Here is a 17,194-nt window from a genome sequence, read left to right as displayed (position 1 = left end):
AAGTGTTTTAACAACCTACGGCATAGCCAGCGCTGCCTCAGCTCCTGCACATGCAGGCAACAGCTTCACGTGCCTTTGGTACCCCCACGTCTGTGCGAGGGATGCAGCTGGGGGGACCTGGCACCCTGGGATCCCCTTGGCAAGTTACAGTTTTACCGGTGACTTTGTGCATCACCTGGGGCAAGTCACTTAAAAGCTCTGTGCCCTGCTTCACCCATCTGTAAGAGCTGGGGAAAAAGCTTGTCTGCTGCTTTCTGCAGTGGAATTATTTTAATTCATTACCGTTTCTCTGCACTGGGTGAATAATGTCACTGAACTGAAAACTGTTATTGTTGTTATCCCTTTAAATTGAAAGTGGATTGAAGGAATAAAAGTAAATGTATGGTCTATTTTGGCAGATGTCTTCCAACAGATGGGTGTCTATGGTCTTCTTTATAAAAGCTGTCTGCTGTCTGTGATTCAGACCGTCTAAGGAATGCCATGAGCGTGGAGTAAATGGACAGCAAGTCTGGGAAAGGACTTTATTGTGGTTTAGAAGCTTTCAATTCCCAACTGCATGAACAAGTTCTTTTTTTCAAGTAACTCTTTGCCAGTATTTCAAAACTATCATTGAAAATTGCTTGATGCCTTCTGAAAACTGAGCACTTTCTACTGATAACAGTCCGCTGGTTTAGCCTTCAAACGGTGGCATGCCTTCCACCAGTAAATCGCTAGAATTAGGGCTTATTGTCTTGGTGCATCGGTTCGTGGTGCGACCCTGCCCATCGAGGCACTGGGAGAGCGTTCACGTACCCATCCTGCAGTGTCAGTTCTTGGCGGCAGTGCCCGTGGTCTCCTAATGGAGTCTGCATGTTCTTTTGAACAGGAAACGCTTTGTAACACAACTTGCCTGCGGGCACTTACTGCACCAATTAAAGATTCCTGAGCTCGAGAACAAAGAGGTGCCAGTGGAACTATGGTTTTAATCACTTAATTTATTTTCTTCCTTCCTCCACTGCTGATTTTGGATGTATGGGTTCTTCTTTTTCTCGCTTTGTTTTGTTTTGCATGTTTTTAGGCAGCAGGACAGCCACTCAGACTGCTGGGGAAAGAGCAGTCTTGAAAAGAGGCTAGACTTGTCTGAATTTTCAAATAGCGAATTGCTGCTAGAGGTGAAGAAGAACCTCAGATGCCAGCCTGCCATAACAATACAAATACTTAGTTCTTATTCAGGTACGCAGCTTTTTTTTCTGAGAATCCATGTAAGTTTTAGTAACATGAACGAATTAAATGCTTAACTGTACTAGAGGGATGGACAAGAAGATACTTTTTAATAATGGTGAATTGAGGTACAGGGCAGTTGTTAAACACTTTGTTGAAAGGCCAAGCTCAGACACAACCCAGGAGACCTTCCTCCTGATACACTTCCACCTCCTGCCAACAGACTACAGGTTTTTGGGAGCAGAACCACCTTTTTGTTCTCTTTTCATGTTGCCTCTAGAAAAGCAAGACTCTGGCATATTCCTTACAGCAGCCTTCCAGTACCTGAAGGGGGCCTACAAGAAAGCTGGAGAGGGAATTTTTACAAGGGCCTAGTGATACGACAAGGGCTAGTGGCTTTAAACTGAAAGAGGGTAGATTTAGATGAGATATAAGGAAGAAATTCTTCCAGTGGTGAGGCACCAGAACAGGTTGCCCAGAGAAGCTGTGGATGCTCCATCCCTGGAAGTGTTCAAGGCCAGGTTGGATGGGGCTTTAAGCAACCTGGCCTGGTGGAAGGTGTCCCTGCCCGTGGCAGGGGGGTTGGAACCAGATGATCTTTAAGGTCGCTTCCAACCCAAACCACTCTATGATTCTATGATGTGACGGGTGCACTTAGATCCTAACGCGATGCAAACGCAGTGATCCAAAAATAAAGCGTGTAATGTATCCACAGAGTGCCGTAAGGTCCCAATAGAGAACAGAAAATCTGGAATAAAGTGAGTCAGAGCTTCAAGAATGAGTCTGATGAATACATAGATTTGCTAGAGTGTTTGAGCGAAATGTTTTGGAGAACATACATGCTTCACTCTTAGTCAAACTCTGCCTGAGCAGAAGAGACCACACCTTCTATGAAAAGTAGTTCTAATTAAAAACAGAGCATGGCTTTTTTTGATGCAAATTGTTGCTCTAACTGAACCACAACCCATTTGCAACATTCAAATTCGCTCCTGTCTAAAATGCCAGGAAACAGGAACATTTCCCTCTCTGCCCTGTATTGCTATTTTACTCTGTGCGTGGACACATGATGAAAACAACTACAAACAAAACTAAAACATGCTCCTAAATCCACCATCTTCTGTGCTTTCTGGGAATGAAAACAATACAGTGTTAAGAGAGAAAAGCAGCTTCTCTACAGCCAGGCAGGCAGCTGGACCCCTGGCCCCTGCTATTGCGGCTCCAGTGCTCTAATGCATGGAGGGCTTAAAGCTGCCTTCACTGTGCAGCTGAGATTCCCCCGGCACAGGGAAATCCCCAGCTGGTAGCAAGCTGACAGAGCTGGCTTCGTGCCACCCCCTCCTCCATCCGCCGTGCAGGGGCTGGGGAGGGCGAGCAGGATGCTCACAACGTGCTAGCACCCGAGCCAAAGCCCTAAGGACCACGCCAGCTGCGAGGGGGAGGCCTGTGTCCAGCCTTCCCTCCTGGCTGTACTGACCCTCTCCTTTCATCCGCGCACGCACGCCAGTCTCCCCAAGGAGCACGTGGGACCAGCACGGATGCAAAGCAGGCTGCTGCACGCTGTGGGGAGGGCGGCAAGAGACCAAAGCCGGCAGGAAAGAGATCAGTCCCCAACTGGTGCTTACTCAGGGCTGACACAGTAGCTTTGCTTTTCGGGTCCCCAGGAGACCTGGGGTTTCCTGGAGGTACAGCCTGCTCAGGCTTGTGCCTAAAAGCTACCGGCCTAAGGAGAAAAAAGCTGGTTAGAAAAGAAAGGTTCTTCCTGAACATGGAGGAAAGAAGAGATCTGAATTTCATTTCATGCCACTGTGGGGACAGACTGCAGATTTTCTTGTTGTCGAATGAAAGAACACAAAAAGAAAATGTAGGGACCTAACACACTCCGAATGGTCTTCGATGAGACCCATGGTTAGGGCCATGGTTACTGCGGTGGGGAGTAAAACTGCACAAATTAACACACCGCTTGTAGCGAAGGTGATCGAAAGTGCTGGGTGATTTACAAGCACCACACCGCACACCCTGCAGATCCATTTTCTAAAGAAATATCTGCTGTGTCTGAAATTTTCTGTGAAATACATGAGTTCACTATAAAACATCTCTGCTGATCGGCATTCTGATAAACCACTACACAAGCATCTGCCTTGCTTTTCTCCTCCCTATTAAAGATTACTGGTGCACCAAAAATAATTTAGAGCTGCTGTATCAAGCAGACAGTTCTGAGTGTCAGATGTGGTTAGATAGTTACTGTTTGAATAATGACAATCATTTTTCTTTGTAAAGTAAAAAGCACACAACATGACAGCTGAACCAAAAAGAAGAACTAAATCTAAGGCAGGCAAGTTGATAACATTCAAGACAACAGCTACACAGCCATTATTTGTATATGGAAAGAGCATAACACCATACTTGACACTGAATCTCTACAAGGCACTTCTAGATTCTGTCGCATCTGAGTGCTTTAGAGTCTGTGATGCATTTATCCTCCTATTGCTCTTGTCACACGATCCTCGTATCTCTGTGTCACAGATGGGGAACTGTGGCACACGGCAGCTGAGCGGCTTCCCCAGGGCTACGCAGGAAACCTCTGGCTCTGCAGCCCGAGCATGGGCAGTCCAGGGCACGACCAGTGCCCCAGGCCCTGGGTCACCCCCTTTCTTCATCCTGCCCCACCAAGGCATTTTGGATGGTGCTGCAAATAACTAATTTTTTTAACAGGGTTTGTGCTTTAAGTAGCTAATCTGATAGCTCTGACGGTCCTGGAAGAACTAAGTTCTATTTGTCAACATATTTCTGTGGTTGTTTGTGTAACTTTTACCATTGTTGGTGGTTTTGGTTGTGAACAATATTAAGATGAGGCCTTGGCCAAAATGTGCTGAGCACTCTCTCGTCCTATGGCTTTCACTTGCATTTGAAGCTAATCACTGCTTGCCAGCATTAGCCTGGACACCAGATAGGTCCTGAATGATCTCCTGACCATGGCTTATCTTCACTCTCAAAGTATTTCCAACAGTAATGAATCTCTGAGGCAGAGATGTGTAACAAAGGTTTCTCTGCCAATTTTTCATGAATAGTCCCTTCCTCTGGGGGTTCATCTTTACACTATTTGGTATCAAAAAGTTACGGATATTTTTTTTTTTTTTACAGAGAAATATGGAGATATATGGAGGAATATGTATATGAAGGTATACATATGTGTGGCAATGTCTAACCTGCATCAGTGTCCCTAATGGCTGCATTTCCAAATCCAACCTATATGACTTGATAGCTAGAGCATTCCTTCCAGCAACCACGCATTTCGTAATTCTGTCTGGGAGGGGAAAGCTGAGAAGTTCCAAGGGGACTGCATAGGCTGGGCTGGGCACCTCTTGCGCTGAGGTAGCACTGGTAAGAGGAGAATAAGGGCAAATGTCTCCTTCCAAGAAAGCAGATGGCAGGTCGCTACATCTGCAGTACGGTCAGAAATAAGCTACAGACATGCTAAGTTACCATTAAGGTAGCCAGTATGGATGGTACCCGTTGTGCATCTACTGCACAAAGAGGTCCTCGCACATGGCAAAACCTGCCTGAGAAGACAGGTAAATACTTGCCATCATCTGCCTTAAGTTCCATGCTGTTTTGGCTACACTGCTGGTGCTATTCAACCTTGAGAGCTTACAGCTTTGTGAGCTATGGTCACATATTTGACTGTAATCCTCCTGTGGATGTGGAACCAGCTCTTATTTTTACAAGGCAGGAGGTAAAGAGAGGTTAAGTGTGCTAAGTCCCCAGTATTATGTGCCCTGTGGAGCAGTGAAGGCTCTGAGCAAAGAACAAACCACAGTTTCAGGAAGAAGGACAAATACTTTTTTTTTACAGCAGGGAAGATAAGAAAATAATGAAGGGTCCTGCCAGCAGTGGCAGCAGGAAGCTGGAAGAGGTAAAGAGAAATAGCGATTGTGTTAGCTATGAGATGTTCTTCTCTGGTCACTTCCAGGAGAGCTCAAAGACTGGCATAGCATACCCAGTCCGAGAGGCAACAGCTTCAGGAATGAGGAACCGACAGAGCGGGGCTTGTCCCAGGTCACTCAAGAAGTTCGTGGAAAAGCTCAGAATAGAAGCAAAGTCCAGAACACCAAGGCTGAGCATTAACCACGAAGGCAGAAGACAAGAGTTGATGAGAGGAGGTCACAACCATAGAAAGGGACGAAAGCTGGACTGTCAGCAGAAATACGGAGAAAGAAGAACAAAGAAGAAGGAGGAGGAAGATGGGGGAAGGGAAGAAGGGCGAAGGGAAGCGAGGGACACCGAAACAGTGATTGCCTAAGAGCCTGTGCATCAGTGGCAGTGCAGTGCACTCATGCCAAGCCTGGCTGGGGAACCGTCAACTCAGTGTCTATCCATGAAAAATCACAGCAAGACCTAACAGCTCACTTTATCTCAGAAGAGCTTTCTGGATAAAACAGATTTGAGGGTAAAGCCTCCATAATCCTTTGGGTTTGCTTTCTTTTAATACTATAAAGCACAAAAATAAACTTTCTAGTCAGGAAAAATATGGCTTTTGTTATGTTCTGAGTCACTTTTCCCCAGCAGCAAACAAAGTGGCTTTTCAATTCAAGTCCTGAACATTTCAGAATGAACTGTTTTGCAAAGTCCTAAAGTAAATCACAGTTCTCCAAGTCACACTTCTAACGAATGTAAACTCACTGAGGTCAGTAAAGAGATTGCATGTGACTGATCTCGCCTGGCCTGACTTGGGTGGCATAATTGATAAATTAATCTCTAGTTGAAATCAGTTCAGGATGATCTAGTCAGCCAAGAAGCAGCCTGGAATTTCATTACTAACTTGCTGCTATTCTGCCTAATGGCTCCTCTTAGCACGGAGGTTGAGCACATCCCTTGTGAGCTATGCTATAGTTAGATGTTACTGGCCTGATTCAAAACCCAGTGAAATCAATTTTGCAGTGCATTTTGGGAGTTCATTTAAGTGGACTCTCTCAACTCTGAAGTTTGCTAGCTTTAACTTCAAGATTCTTTGTTTTTTATTTCTTTTACAAAGTTTGTACCAAGTATTTTTAGAAACGTGGAAGAATCTCTCAGCTTCTCATATTAAAAGTACCTTAAAACACAGTGTGCAATTTTACTATTAGAAAGATTATCTTGCTTTGTTATCATGCTCCACTCCCTGAATGGGAAGTGGATTTTACTTAGCTATTTTCTTGCAGATCCAGCAAATCTCCTAAATCAAATTCAGTGTTAAAACTGAATTCAACACTCCTCTCCAGACAAGGGGACCAGTAAAAACTCTCCAGATTTTACTATGATGGCACCAAAGCTGTATCAGCCACATTTCAAACACAGACCAACAGAGAAAACCCTCCAAACTCTACTCTGCCCACAAAAGCAGCAATGAAGACTATACATGATACAGCCACAGAGCACTCAGTACCTAAGTCGAAGAAAATAAAACTTTCATGGGCACAATTTCACAACTCTTGGTGAGTAACTGCAGGCAAAATCCCAAACTACTGGGTGCTTACAAAGCACATAACGGTTCACATTCACAAGATCAAACCATGCATGCAATTGCCTAGACTGAGAGGACAGCAGCAGTGAATAACTGTGAAAATCAGGTCTGTACTTCATGCGTAACAACACCCTATATTTGCAGCAATATATCCAGCAACCTCACTCTGCTCGCACTAAAGTCAATGTCGGTTTTGCTACTGGCCTTTATGATTGCAGTGCCCAGCTGCACTATTAACTTTGCATTGATTTCCTCTTGCAAGGACCATACTTTAATAAAAGAACCAATCAATCAGATTGCCAATAGCTGCCTACCTAAGAATAAGCAGGATATGTTCAAAGAAAGCTTTACTCTAACTTATATTCATTCCTAAAGGCTAAATCTGCTGGGCTCACAACAAAGAAACAGCATTGTTTTACTTATCAATGTCCTACTGTTCATCTAGAACATCTGCAATAGTTTTGCCTGCAGCACTACCCCATTCATTACAGGCCTTGATAGACTGTTCAATGGGCTTTTTTTTTGGTACAAAATGTACAAAAGCATTTTACAAAGTGGACTTTGCCCTGATATGAATAATAAAAAAATAATTTAAAAGTGCATTTTGTTTCAGATTCTCCATTTTCCAAACTAACCTTTGGCACATGGAAACAAAATGGCAACAGCTTGAAACCTGACAGCTCACTCCATGGCATGAAGCAAGACAGGGGGTTTCTGCAGAACACTATGGTTTTTGCTCAGTTGCCAAAGTGTATTGCCATCTACCAAAAATGCAGTTGATGAAAGACCAAAATGCAGCATGATCAAACAGCAAATAACCACACCCATCAAAAGGAGGCCACATTGGTTTTGTGCAGAGGAACAGGTGGGATTTGTAAGTCCTAAACTTCCTCCCTCCCTCCCTCCAACAAACCAACCCATACAAGAGAAGAGTGGTGCTTACCGTCATCCAAATATGCTTGGTCCAGATTCTGTTCCTGTTTAATAGTGACTCCAGCTGGTAACACTTCTTTCTGGTCGTTAACTGGTGGTCCATTTTTTGCTGCTCGCTGGCCTGAGGCTGTCTGCTGCTGAATCACGGTAGGATATGAACTCGGACTTAACCTTTGTGCTTGACTGACCTGGGGCTGGGTGGATCTTGCAACATTGGACGTAAAATTTTCACAGCACATGATATGCTGAAATTCTTGGTGACTTCCACACCTCAGCTGCTGGTTGGTTGGAGAATAGTGAATCACTGGAGAAGACTGCTGGTTGCCTGGAGAGTGGTGGAGCACCGCTGAAGTTTGGCCTGGAGAACCAGCGTGCACCAGCACTGACCTATGGGCATCTGAAATAGCAACCGGTGTAGCCATCAAATTGGATTGCTGGTAGCCCAGTTGGCTCGGGCTAAGGCTCTTGCTTCTTTGGTATATTACAGCGGCTGGATTCTGCTGATGGTATCGAGAATCAGGAGAAGAAAGGCCTGAGCGCAACTGCTGGCAAGGAGCCATAGTGGCCACAAGACAGGAAGGGGATTCGGTGACCATTGTATGCTGTGAATAGTAAGGCTGTGTTACTGTTCCCAGACCACTGTGTACTGTATTGCAGATTAAGGCTGGATCATAGTCATCAATGGGCTCTGTTTTGATTGATGGTACTAGAATAAAGCATGCAAAGGACATTATTCGTAACAAGCTGATGGGAAACAGAGAGGTTTTCCTTGAAGTAATAAGAGATTTAAGCCGTTTACAAGATTTGCACGTGCGAGCTCATATCTCGCAGGCATTGAGATTAATAAATCACGCATATGCAATCGTGGCAGAGTCTCTCTTGAAAGCACTCTATACTAAGATGTCTTTAAAATCTTTAACGATCTATTTAATCACGAATTTCTGAAAATCTAAAAAAGCAATACTTTAGCTCATTATGGAACATAAGCAAAATAAGAAGCCATAGATAGGTGTTTCTTGTAGTACTTCCATCTCAAAGGACGACTGAATAACTAGAGATCCTATGACATATACAACTTCTCTTTTTCTGTCAAACATTAACTATTGACCAAAGGCACAGCTGCGCTACTTCAGGGCTTTCTTTTCAGTTCCTTTGCTACATGTAACTTCCCCAGTACTGAGAGCTGAAGATCTTTCTGACACCATCATTCAAAAGACCATGATTTTAGTGAGAGTTGTGTGAATCTTGGTGTGGATAGACAAATTCTCACATTTCTAATGCTTTTTTTGTCAAATCTTCCCCAAAACTCAATACAGAAATACCATACAATGGAAACCACATAACGGTCATGCAACCGGGTTATTTTTCAGAAGTATAAGCTTTCCTTCTCTGAAGTGGTCTATTTTAGGGATCGTATTGGGATAGTATTGTAATTCTCAATAGTATTCCATAACAGAAGAATTTAGCAACTATACGAAACCTTCACATTGGTGATACCCTACACAGTTCATAAATTCATGGAGAGGACCAGAGATTTTCAGCCTGGAGGAGACCGAAATAAGAAGCAGAATGAATGTTTGCCCATCCTTAGAAACCAGTTGAATTAAGACATCATTTTGAAGCTTGCAAAAAATCTGGTACTGTTATTTTATGCTTTCTGGTTTCCACAAACACAATACTCCGATTTTCTCACAATATTTTTCTCCCAGCCAAAGCTGAGAAATTCTGGGAATCTCATTAGTAATCCTATTGCACTTATTGTGACATGGCTCACCAATTCCCAAGAGGAAGAACATCAGAAAAGCATTCATATTTTTCTCAACCAGCCTCAGTCTGAAGAACATCTATTGCTCGTCTTCCTCCATACCAAGCCCTTGTTACTTTCCCAGATCTGATGTTATCTCACTGTCGTACACATCAGCTGGGGAAGGCAATGCTCATGGTTTTCACAGGGTCACATCATGTCACAGACTGAGTCTGCTCCCACTGAGGCTGTTGGCAAACTTCCATCAAGTGAATGGGGCAGCAACAGCCCATTGCCAAGATATCTGTCCTCTTAAATTTATGGGAAATTCCTGATCATAAATCACATGCATCCTTTAGACCAAACAGTTGTTGAGTGCTTAGCTGCACTCAGCTGAATTAAATTAGTAAAATTTAAATCCTCAAATAATGGCAAGAAAACCACATAGCAGAAAATAAAATATTGCTCATGAGAACTAGGCAACAACTTGCTCTGTCCTTGAGAATTACCTGGGTGATAGGTAAAATGCTGGGGTTGGCTTCTTTTTCTTTTCCCATTGATGACGTAAAAATTCACCTTCACAGCTGTGCGAATGTGCTTATTACGGTATTCTGGTACTTCTACAAAAAGCATGCTCTGAAACAACCAAAGGTGACAATATAGAATTAGTAACTGAAGCTGACCACAGATTCTTGGGTGCATCTCCCCTGTTATGCATCCAGGCATAAAGGAAGAGAAATCTTCCTATTCATGCCTATAAAGAAGGGTATGAAAAGAAGAAAGAAAAAAAAGGGCAGAAGGTGAAAAACTAGAAGATTTGTGGTACTAGGAAGCTGGTTTCTATGTACTATATTCTCTCTGGTACTTGATGTTGTCCTGAACTTGGAGAAAGAAGTCTCAGCTACAAATAAAACACACAGAATGGCGATAAATGCGGCAGCACTGTTAATCACACTGTGTGTGCTTGATAAGCAAGTATGTATTGCAGAATTCCCTCTTTTTGTTAGAATAAACTTGATTATTCTATAGGCTTTTTACTTATACACAGCCGGATCCCGCTTCCGTGGAAATTAACAGTGAGTCTCCCCGTTCTCTTCCGCAAGGGCAGGCATCGCCCATGGCAATGTAAGTGCTAGCTCCTAAATGCACTGAACAACTACAGTAAGGTCCCATTAAGCAAAGTGAACAAAGAGGCTCATTCCTTTCAAAGATCAATGTTCATTTTAAATACTATAGTACAAATCCTGTCCCGCAAAGTACAGAGCACCCAAGACTTCCATGCAGGCGAAAGGAAGTCAGGACAGCCAGCATCCTGCAGAGGACTGGGCTGATACAATAGAGTCTTCTGCAAGAACACAAAATCTAGCAGTTATTCAATTTGCTGTGGGTTACTGCTAAATGAATAGTTTCTTTTTGCAACACATTTACTGCTGAAGCATTTGACATTTGTTCATCACAGCAGTAAGATAGCTGCTCTTTCTGCTTTTGAGACGCTCTTTGAAAACTATCCCTTGAATACAACTTGCTGTCTGAGAAGCCCAAGGAGAGGACATCCAATGTTTTGCATACTTACAGGCTGGCTCTTATCTTTGTCCACTGTTGCCTCCATTTCCCAGATCTGCTGCCCATCTAGAAGAATATCACAATATTAACCTCACTGTATTTTTTTTAAATCATAAAGCTTGACTTAAAAAAAGGAGACAAATTAAGGGCACCAAGTTAGTAAAGCTCTCAAAATGGACATAATTTCAAGCACCTTCCCAGTCCTAACCAAAAGCAACAGCATTTAATTTAAACATATCATTGAACACTTCTCTTGCCAGGAAAAGGCTTACGTACATATTAAAATTAAATGTTTACATAGAAATTAGCCAAACTGAGGAATGAAATATTTAGCACAGGTGCAACATCTGCTTTTTACCAGACTCAATTTCAGCCAGCTTGACTGATGGAGGGCACCAGAAGGTCAGATAAGTCATTAATGGTCCCATTCGGTCAGCAGCTCAGCAAACTTTCTGCTATTTTAAGCTAAGATCACATGGCTCCCCACCAGTGTGGTAAGTGGTGGAATGGGCAAGGAGGTGGAGGAAAGACTAGCTAAAAATCCAGATCTCGTATGGGGTGCACAGAGATGGAAGCAAGCAAACTGAGCCACTTCAGGGCTGATTTTTAGAGGTGCTGCACAGTGAAACCGGCAGATGCTCTGAATTCTCACGGGAGCATACGTTTTTCTAGAAGTAGTTCAACAGGGACAGATTCTTACTGTAATTGGGAAACCAGCTATGTAGGGTGCTTGATTTCTGTTACGTGTGCTCTCTTACTATTTACACTCATTTCTTATACGTGCAATATGAAACCTCAGCACATGATATCTAGCAATACATCTCCTCTGATCGAGGAACAAGCCCAACATCTCCAACAGCGGATCCGCACCTCCGCACTGCCACCGCTGCGGGCTGTGAGGGAGCGTCATCAGCAGTCCTGCCTAAAGTCACTATAAAGCACCCAATATTCACCGTACTCAGTGTAAAAGCACCTCATAGCGTGTGCAACAGCCTCTGGCTCTGAACCACTGGAAGTCTTTCTGCTCTTAATTACATCCACGCGGTTCGTCTCCATTCTAAGTGACACAAAATTGTATTTATAGAGAAAAATAAAATTTGATCCCCTTGTATGGAATACCATCAAAGTAACCCCCGTGCTATAAGAGTACATCAGTAGTGACAGTACACACACTGGGTGCTTCATCTGGCTACAAATATTTCTTAAATCTACTGTCGCCCACACTTCCCAGAAACATCTTTTAGCAATGCCTTCCTTATTACTTTTTTTTTTTTTTTTAGATTTTAATCTCTACCCCTTTGATTTTTATATTCTGCTGAGCCTTTTAGCCAAGCAATTTGCAGAAGAAAAGTACTGATGGGAAAAAAAATTGCCTCATACCTTTCTGAAAGCTTGATTTTAAACTGAATAGGGGACACGTACCCAAACGAACCGACGTGACTTGAAATACTGCAGCCGCAAGGCTGGTGTTTGCTTTAGAGAGGGGGAGGCAGCTCCCGGGCACGTTTCTGTGGGGGTTCCCCAGACTGCGCGCCCAGGTCTGGCAGGACAGGGGTGGAATTCTCCTAAAAACAGTCCTTCTCACAGGACTTTTTATTTTTCCCAATTCTTGGAAATTCTGCAAGAGCTGCTTTTGTCCTCTGTTATTTAAGCACTTCTGCTTCTGGCAAAAAGGGAAATGAAAGAGTATTTTTAAATGCATTTTACATTTTTTCTGTTGTTTTCCTCTTTGTTCTCCGCTCCACGCAGACAATGAGCTGACAGATGTGCTCGGCTCTCCGGGCAGCCTCCCCGGAGAGGGACTCGAGCTGCTGCTCCGCGGCCGGGCCCGCAGCCCCGGGAGGGCCCTGCCTGCCCCAGCTCGGCGCCCCTTCAGCCCGGGGTCCCTGCCAGCTGCCCCCTGCACCAGGCAGGGCCTCGCCTCCCACAGCACCCTACACCTGAGACGCCTCTGCTATGCTTTGGCCCCTAAACGTGCACGAGGGAGAGAAGGGTTTACCCTGAGTCCATCGCCAACAGCGTGCCCCTTCCTCCCTCGGGACCGGCCGGCTCCCCAGGGCGGCTCGGCAGGGTGCCTGGCTTACGGTGGGACGGGAGTGGGAACACAGCGCTGGCTGGGCCTCCTCACCCCCCTCCCCGATCCTTCCCGCTGGGGAAGTGGAGGCAACCGAGGAAGAGCTGGAAGTTTGGCTCCATCCATCATTTACCTGTGAGGAAGAGCCTCACACGGGGAGAGGGGAGAGAGAGAGCCCAGGCCTCCAAACACCTCATGCCGCTACTGCCACGGCATACTGGTGCAAGGAGAAAACGCTAAATGATTCTGACTTTTTTTTCTTTGTTTTGAAGTGTTTCAAGTTCCTTCACAGTGAGTCAGTTGTCTTTTCTACACTGACACGTGGATCAGTGATGGACTGCCGGAGCGGAGACGGCCTAAGCGAGCTGTGTAATTACAGCCGGCAAGGCTCTTGCCCGGTTTGCTGTTGAGCCCTCACATCCCAAAGGACCGCTGTGCAAAGGAATGGAAAATATTCCATTATTTAACAATAAGCATTCGCTTTGACCACTGCTCTGGACTGTTGCAGGTTAAATCTATACCCCTATTAATACAGCTAATGCTTCACCCTGGTTGAAATGCTAAACATCTCAGAGAAAGGGGAAGCCAGCAAATACCGGGGGTTTAATCCAGCAAATACTAAATGCATTATCTGATGACAAGGCAGTAAATACTTAATGGGGGGATTCCTCTTCTACGTGATCTTTGTGAAAAGAAACCATCATAGTATGTGTTAAGGAACCTCCCCACACCCCCAAAAAAACCCCAAAGATAATTTTTTATAGTTCTCTGAGGAAGAGAGGAGGGAAAAGGAAACAACAAAATATGTCCTAAGAGCTCTGATAGAGACACACATCGGGAACTGTCTAAGCAATGCAATATGAAGATGTCCTGACAACAAGGACAGCCAAGCGGGAATATTTGACATTGGTTTTCCTCCAGGCAAAATGCTTTAATCTTTGTTTCTGTACTGCTAAATTCAAACAGTCTGTGCAGATACAACAGCACTAACTTCACAAAGAAGGTAGAAATCAAAAGGATTTGCTGGTCCAAAATGCATAAAATAAAGGAGAAACGGGCGTCCAAGTCATCTGCTGTATTCAAGAGGCCTGTGAAGCATATGCAACCACAATCACAGCGGATTTGATTTAGTAACCGAGCCACTGAAATTGCACTAAAAGCTAATGAAGCCAACCATAAAAATCAAATGATGTTTAGACTGAGTCCAAAGTCTGTGGGGATTAAAAGTAAGAACGAGAATAAGCCCAACCAAACAAGAAATAGATGTATTTGGGGTTATCATTCTAATGATGATACATGCTTCTGTTTGGATATATTCATGCTCGTGGCAGCTAAATAGGTTTCTAACAAATCTGTCAGCAGCAGCAATCCCTGTTCTTTAAGCACTGTTGAATATAACCACTCTGCAGCTCACTCCCTGACCTTTATGCTTAAATATCACGATGTGCCTCCATCTGTCTCACTGCTTCACTTTTGTAGTTGCGAATGTACAAACTTTAGCTCAAGACAATCAATATTTGCTTTTCCTTTAACCCCTCTGGATACGCACATTACGGTGAGCTTTTGGCAGAAGGCTGAGGGAGGCTGTGAATAAAATGAAAAATACAACTGCATTCAGAAATCTCTCTCTACTTTAAGCTGTCGTTTTTGCTGGTAATGAAAAGAAATCTTTTGATTACGTACACTCAGAGAGTTAATGGAGAGCAGGAGGACTAAACTGAGAAGTCTAAGGCCCATCTGTAGGATAATTTGAGCAAATTTTGAACAGAGAAAACTTGCACCAAACTGTCAACACATTTATCATCTTCAGAATATGCATAAATGGGAAATTTTTTAGGAGGAAATTAAAGTGGATGCTTGAAGAAAGTAATCAGCAAAAATGGGATTTTTATTGTAAGGATGTGCTAAAAATCATAATGCTGATATGATGGTAGAGCACTGCCCCCAATACAAAACGTGTCAGGACCTGGGTCCTCAGCACTGGGCCCTTTTCTCTGGTGTCAGTGTTGCAACCCAGGTGGTGCCTAAAAACTAAGGATGCATTTTGCTTTGAGCAGGAGGTTGGGCTCAACAACCTCTCGAGGTCCCTTCTGGCCTTAATTACCCTGTAATTCTGTCATGCCACAAACGGGACAAATGATTGGTCCCCTCCTTGCTTGCAAACCAAGGAGATTAAGCCCCAGCTTGACTGATAACTTAATCCAAAGTCTCCAAGTACAGATAGCTGTTCATTGCATATAATTAAACCTGCATGGACAGTGGAGAGTAAGAAAACTGCAAAAGGGTAACAGCATCATTTTTGCTGAAGTGTTGTAAGAGCGTGAGCGCACAGATGCAGAGAGCGTGTGCTCTGCAAGTCGCAGTCAGCGCTGGGCTGTCCTGACAGCCATATGCGCCAGCCAGAGCACCGCAAGGATGTCCCAGTACGTGCGTGGATCACGCTGGAGCTCGGTGCCAGGTCCATGTGTGTGGTGTGTCTCAAATTCTACCTCCACAATGGGGAATTTAATCCGTGCCTCTGAAAAGAGCGGTAGTTCCACTAAAGATGATAAAATATTTTTGGATTTAGACCCTGAGGTCTTACACCAGCCATGGCTGCCTCATGCAATATTTTTACTGTTGTGGTTCCCTGCTCATTTAATGGTTTGTCTTGGTTGGCAAGTCTTTAACACCACAGGTCAGTGAAATGTTCAGGAAATAGAGATTTTTGTGCTGCTTCAGGGCTATGAGACTTAGCATTAAACCCTGATGAGAGATCTGATTGTGTCAGCACTCTTCGGAGGAATGAATGAGTTGTTGGAAGAAAGTAATTCTACCCTCTCTAACTCAAACTGTGATCATACCAAAAGTTTTGCTTCAAACTTTGGGGAAAATCAAAACGTCAGGCTGCATTAGGAACATTTTGGGTGATTCTCTGCAGCCCCTTATAGGGCTTTTTTTAATTAGCCAATTAAAGGTTTTCTGAACCAGTTACAGCCTTTACACATTATTCACGATCCCTTACTCATGACTTTGGGGTCAGTTACTACCAGAGAAACAAACTTACTGCTTTATTTGAACAAGCATGACTGATGGACTGAGAGGTTCAGGAAATTTTCTTTGCAGTTCTCTCCAGTTGAAGACTAAGTATACTATTGTGCCGATTCTGTATGTGATTCTGTGCCTGCATGTGATTTTATGCTTGAAAATGTACATAGCTTTTCAGTCAAGCATTGCACAAATTACTTAGTGAACAACCTGTTACCTTTTTCCCAGGCAGCAAACCATGCTAGTTCCCCAAAGAAACTGAGCTTGGTAGCTAGTGGGACAGCTGCCCCGACTACACGTTTCTGCAGAGTTCCCTTTGGGCTTGCAATGAATTGTCCCTATTCACTGTGTTTCTTGGAAGGTCTTCCAAAAAAGCACAACGATTATCTCTGTCAGCTTTTATCAGTAGATGACGGGCATCTCTGGAAAACAGTCAAGGTTTTTTAGAGCCACCCCAAGAACAAAGTAAAGAACAACGAATGCTTTCCAGCAGAACGGCCACCACTTCTGGGATGCGGAAACCTGATGGGCAGGGGAACACTCCCACAAAGTCTCTGCTGCTCTTTCTGGGGACGAATTCTGATTTTAGCTGAGAAGTTATTCTGCTTCATGTCAGTACAATGTTGCTCAGTGTCTGGTCCTAAGCAGATGTCTCCTTCTAGGCTTTTACTTTAGAATAGTTTTCAAACTTTAGAGCAAACACAGCATGAATGAATTTACAACTCACAAAACTAGAGCTATTGAATTTTTCACTGAGCTTGATTTCCATGGATTTCTTTTTTTTTCTGAAGCAAGACTGCCCACTGCAGTTAACGAAGCTCTGTTTATGATGAGCTGAGGCCAGTGCCTTCATTTCACTGAGGACATAAGTTTGAGTCACCAAGGCCAAAGATACAAGTCAAGGTCTGGGAGGTAAAAGGCCAATGGATTAGTCATCCGCCATCCAGCCCAGCCCCAAATCTGACATTTTGCACAGTGAGAACAAGTCTAGAGGACATTTCTCCCCATCTATTGTTGAGGAATTCAACTCACGCTAAAATAAAACATAAATACAGTAGTTGAGTGGTGAAGCAGCAGGGGCAGTCTGTCATTCCAGAGCTCTTCCAAATGATTCCTTATGCCAATTCATCAAAATAGATTTGTTGTTTTTTTA

At 43.8% G+C, this 17,194-nt stretch overlaps 1 protein-coding gene across 3 annotated transcripts in view; it reads right to left on the bottom strand.

Moving 5' to 3' along the window:
• Positions 1-17,194, bottom strand: part of NFATC2 (nuclear factor of activated T cells 2) — a 91,168-nt gene that overhangs the window by 23,641 nt on the left and 50,333 nt on the right. For all 3 annotated transcript variants that reach the window (XM_082325627.1, XM_082325628.1, XM_082325629.1), the window contains exons 7-9: positions 10,951-11,006; positions 9,887-10,013; positions 7,644-8,339 (exon numbers count right to left, since the gene is read on the bottom strand). In XM_082325627.1, the coding sequence (XP_082181753.1) occupies positions 7,644-8,339; positions 9,887-10,013; positions 10,951-11,006 (879 nt within the window). The remainder of the gene's footprint in view (positions 1-7,643; positions 8,340-9,886; positions 10,014-10,950; positions 11,007-17,194) is intronic.

Source organism: Platalea leucorodia, assembly GCF_965183815.1.
Source record: "Platalea leucorodia genome assembly, chromosome: 13".
Lineage (NCBI taxonomy): Eukaryota > Metazoa > Chordata > Aves > Pelecaniformes > Threskiornithidae > Platalea > Platalea leucorodia.
The sequence above is the reverse complement of the archived record's forward strand: the minus strand, read 5'-3'. Positions and strand labels throughout refer to the sequence as shown.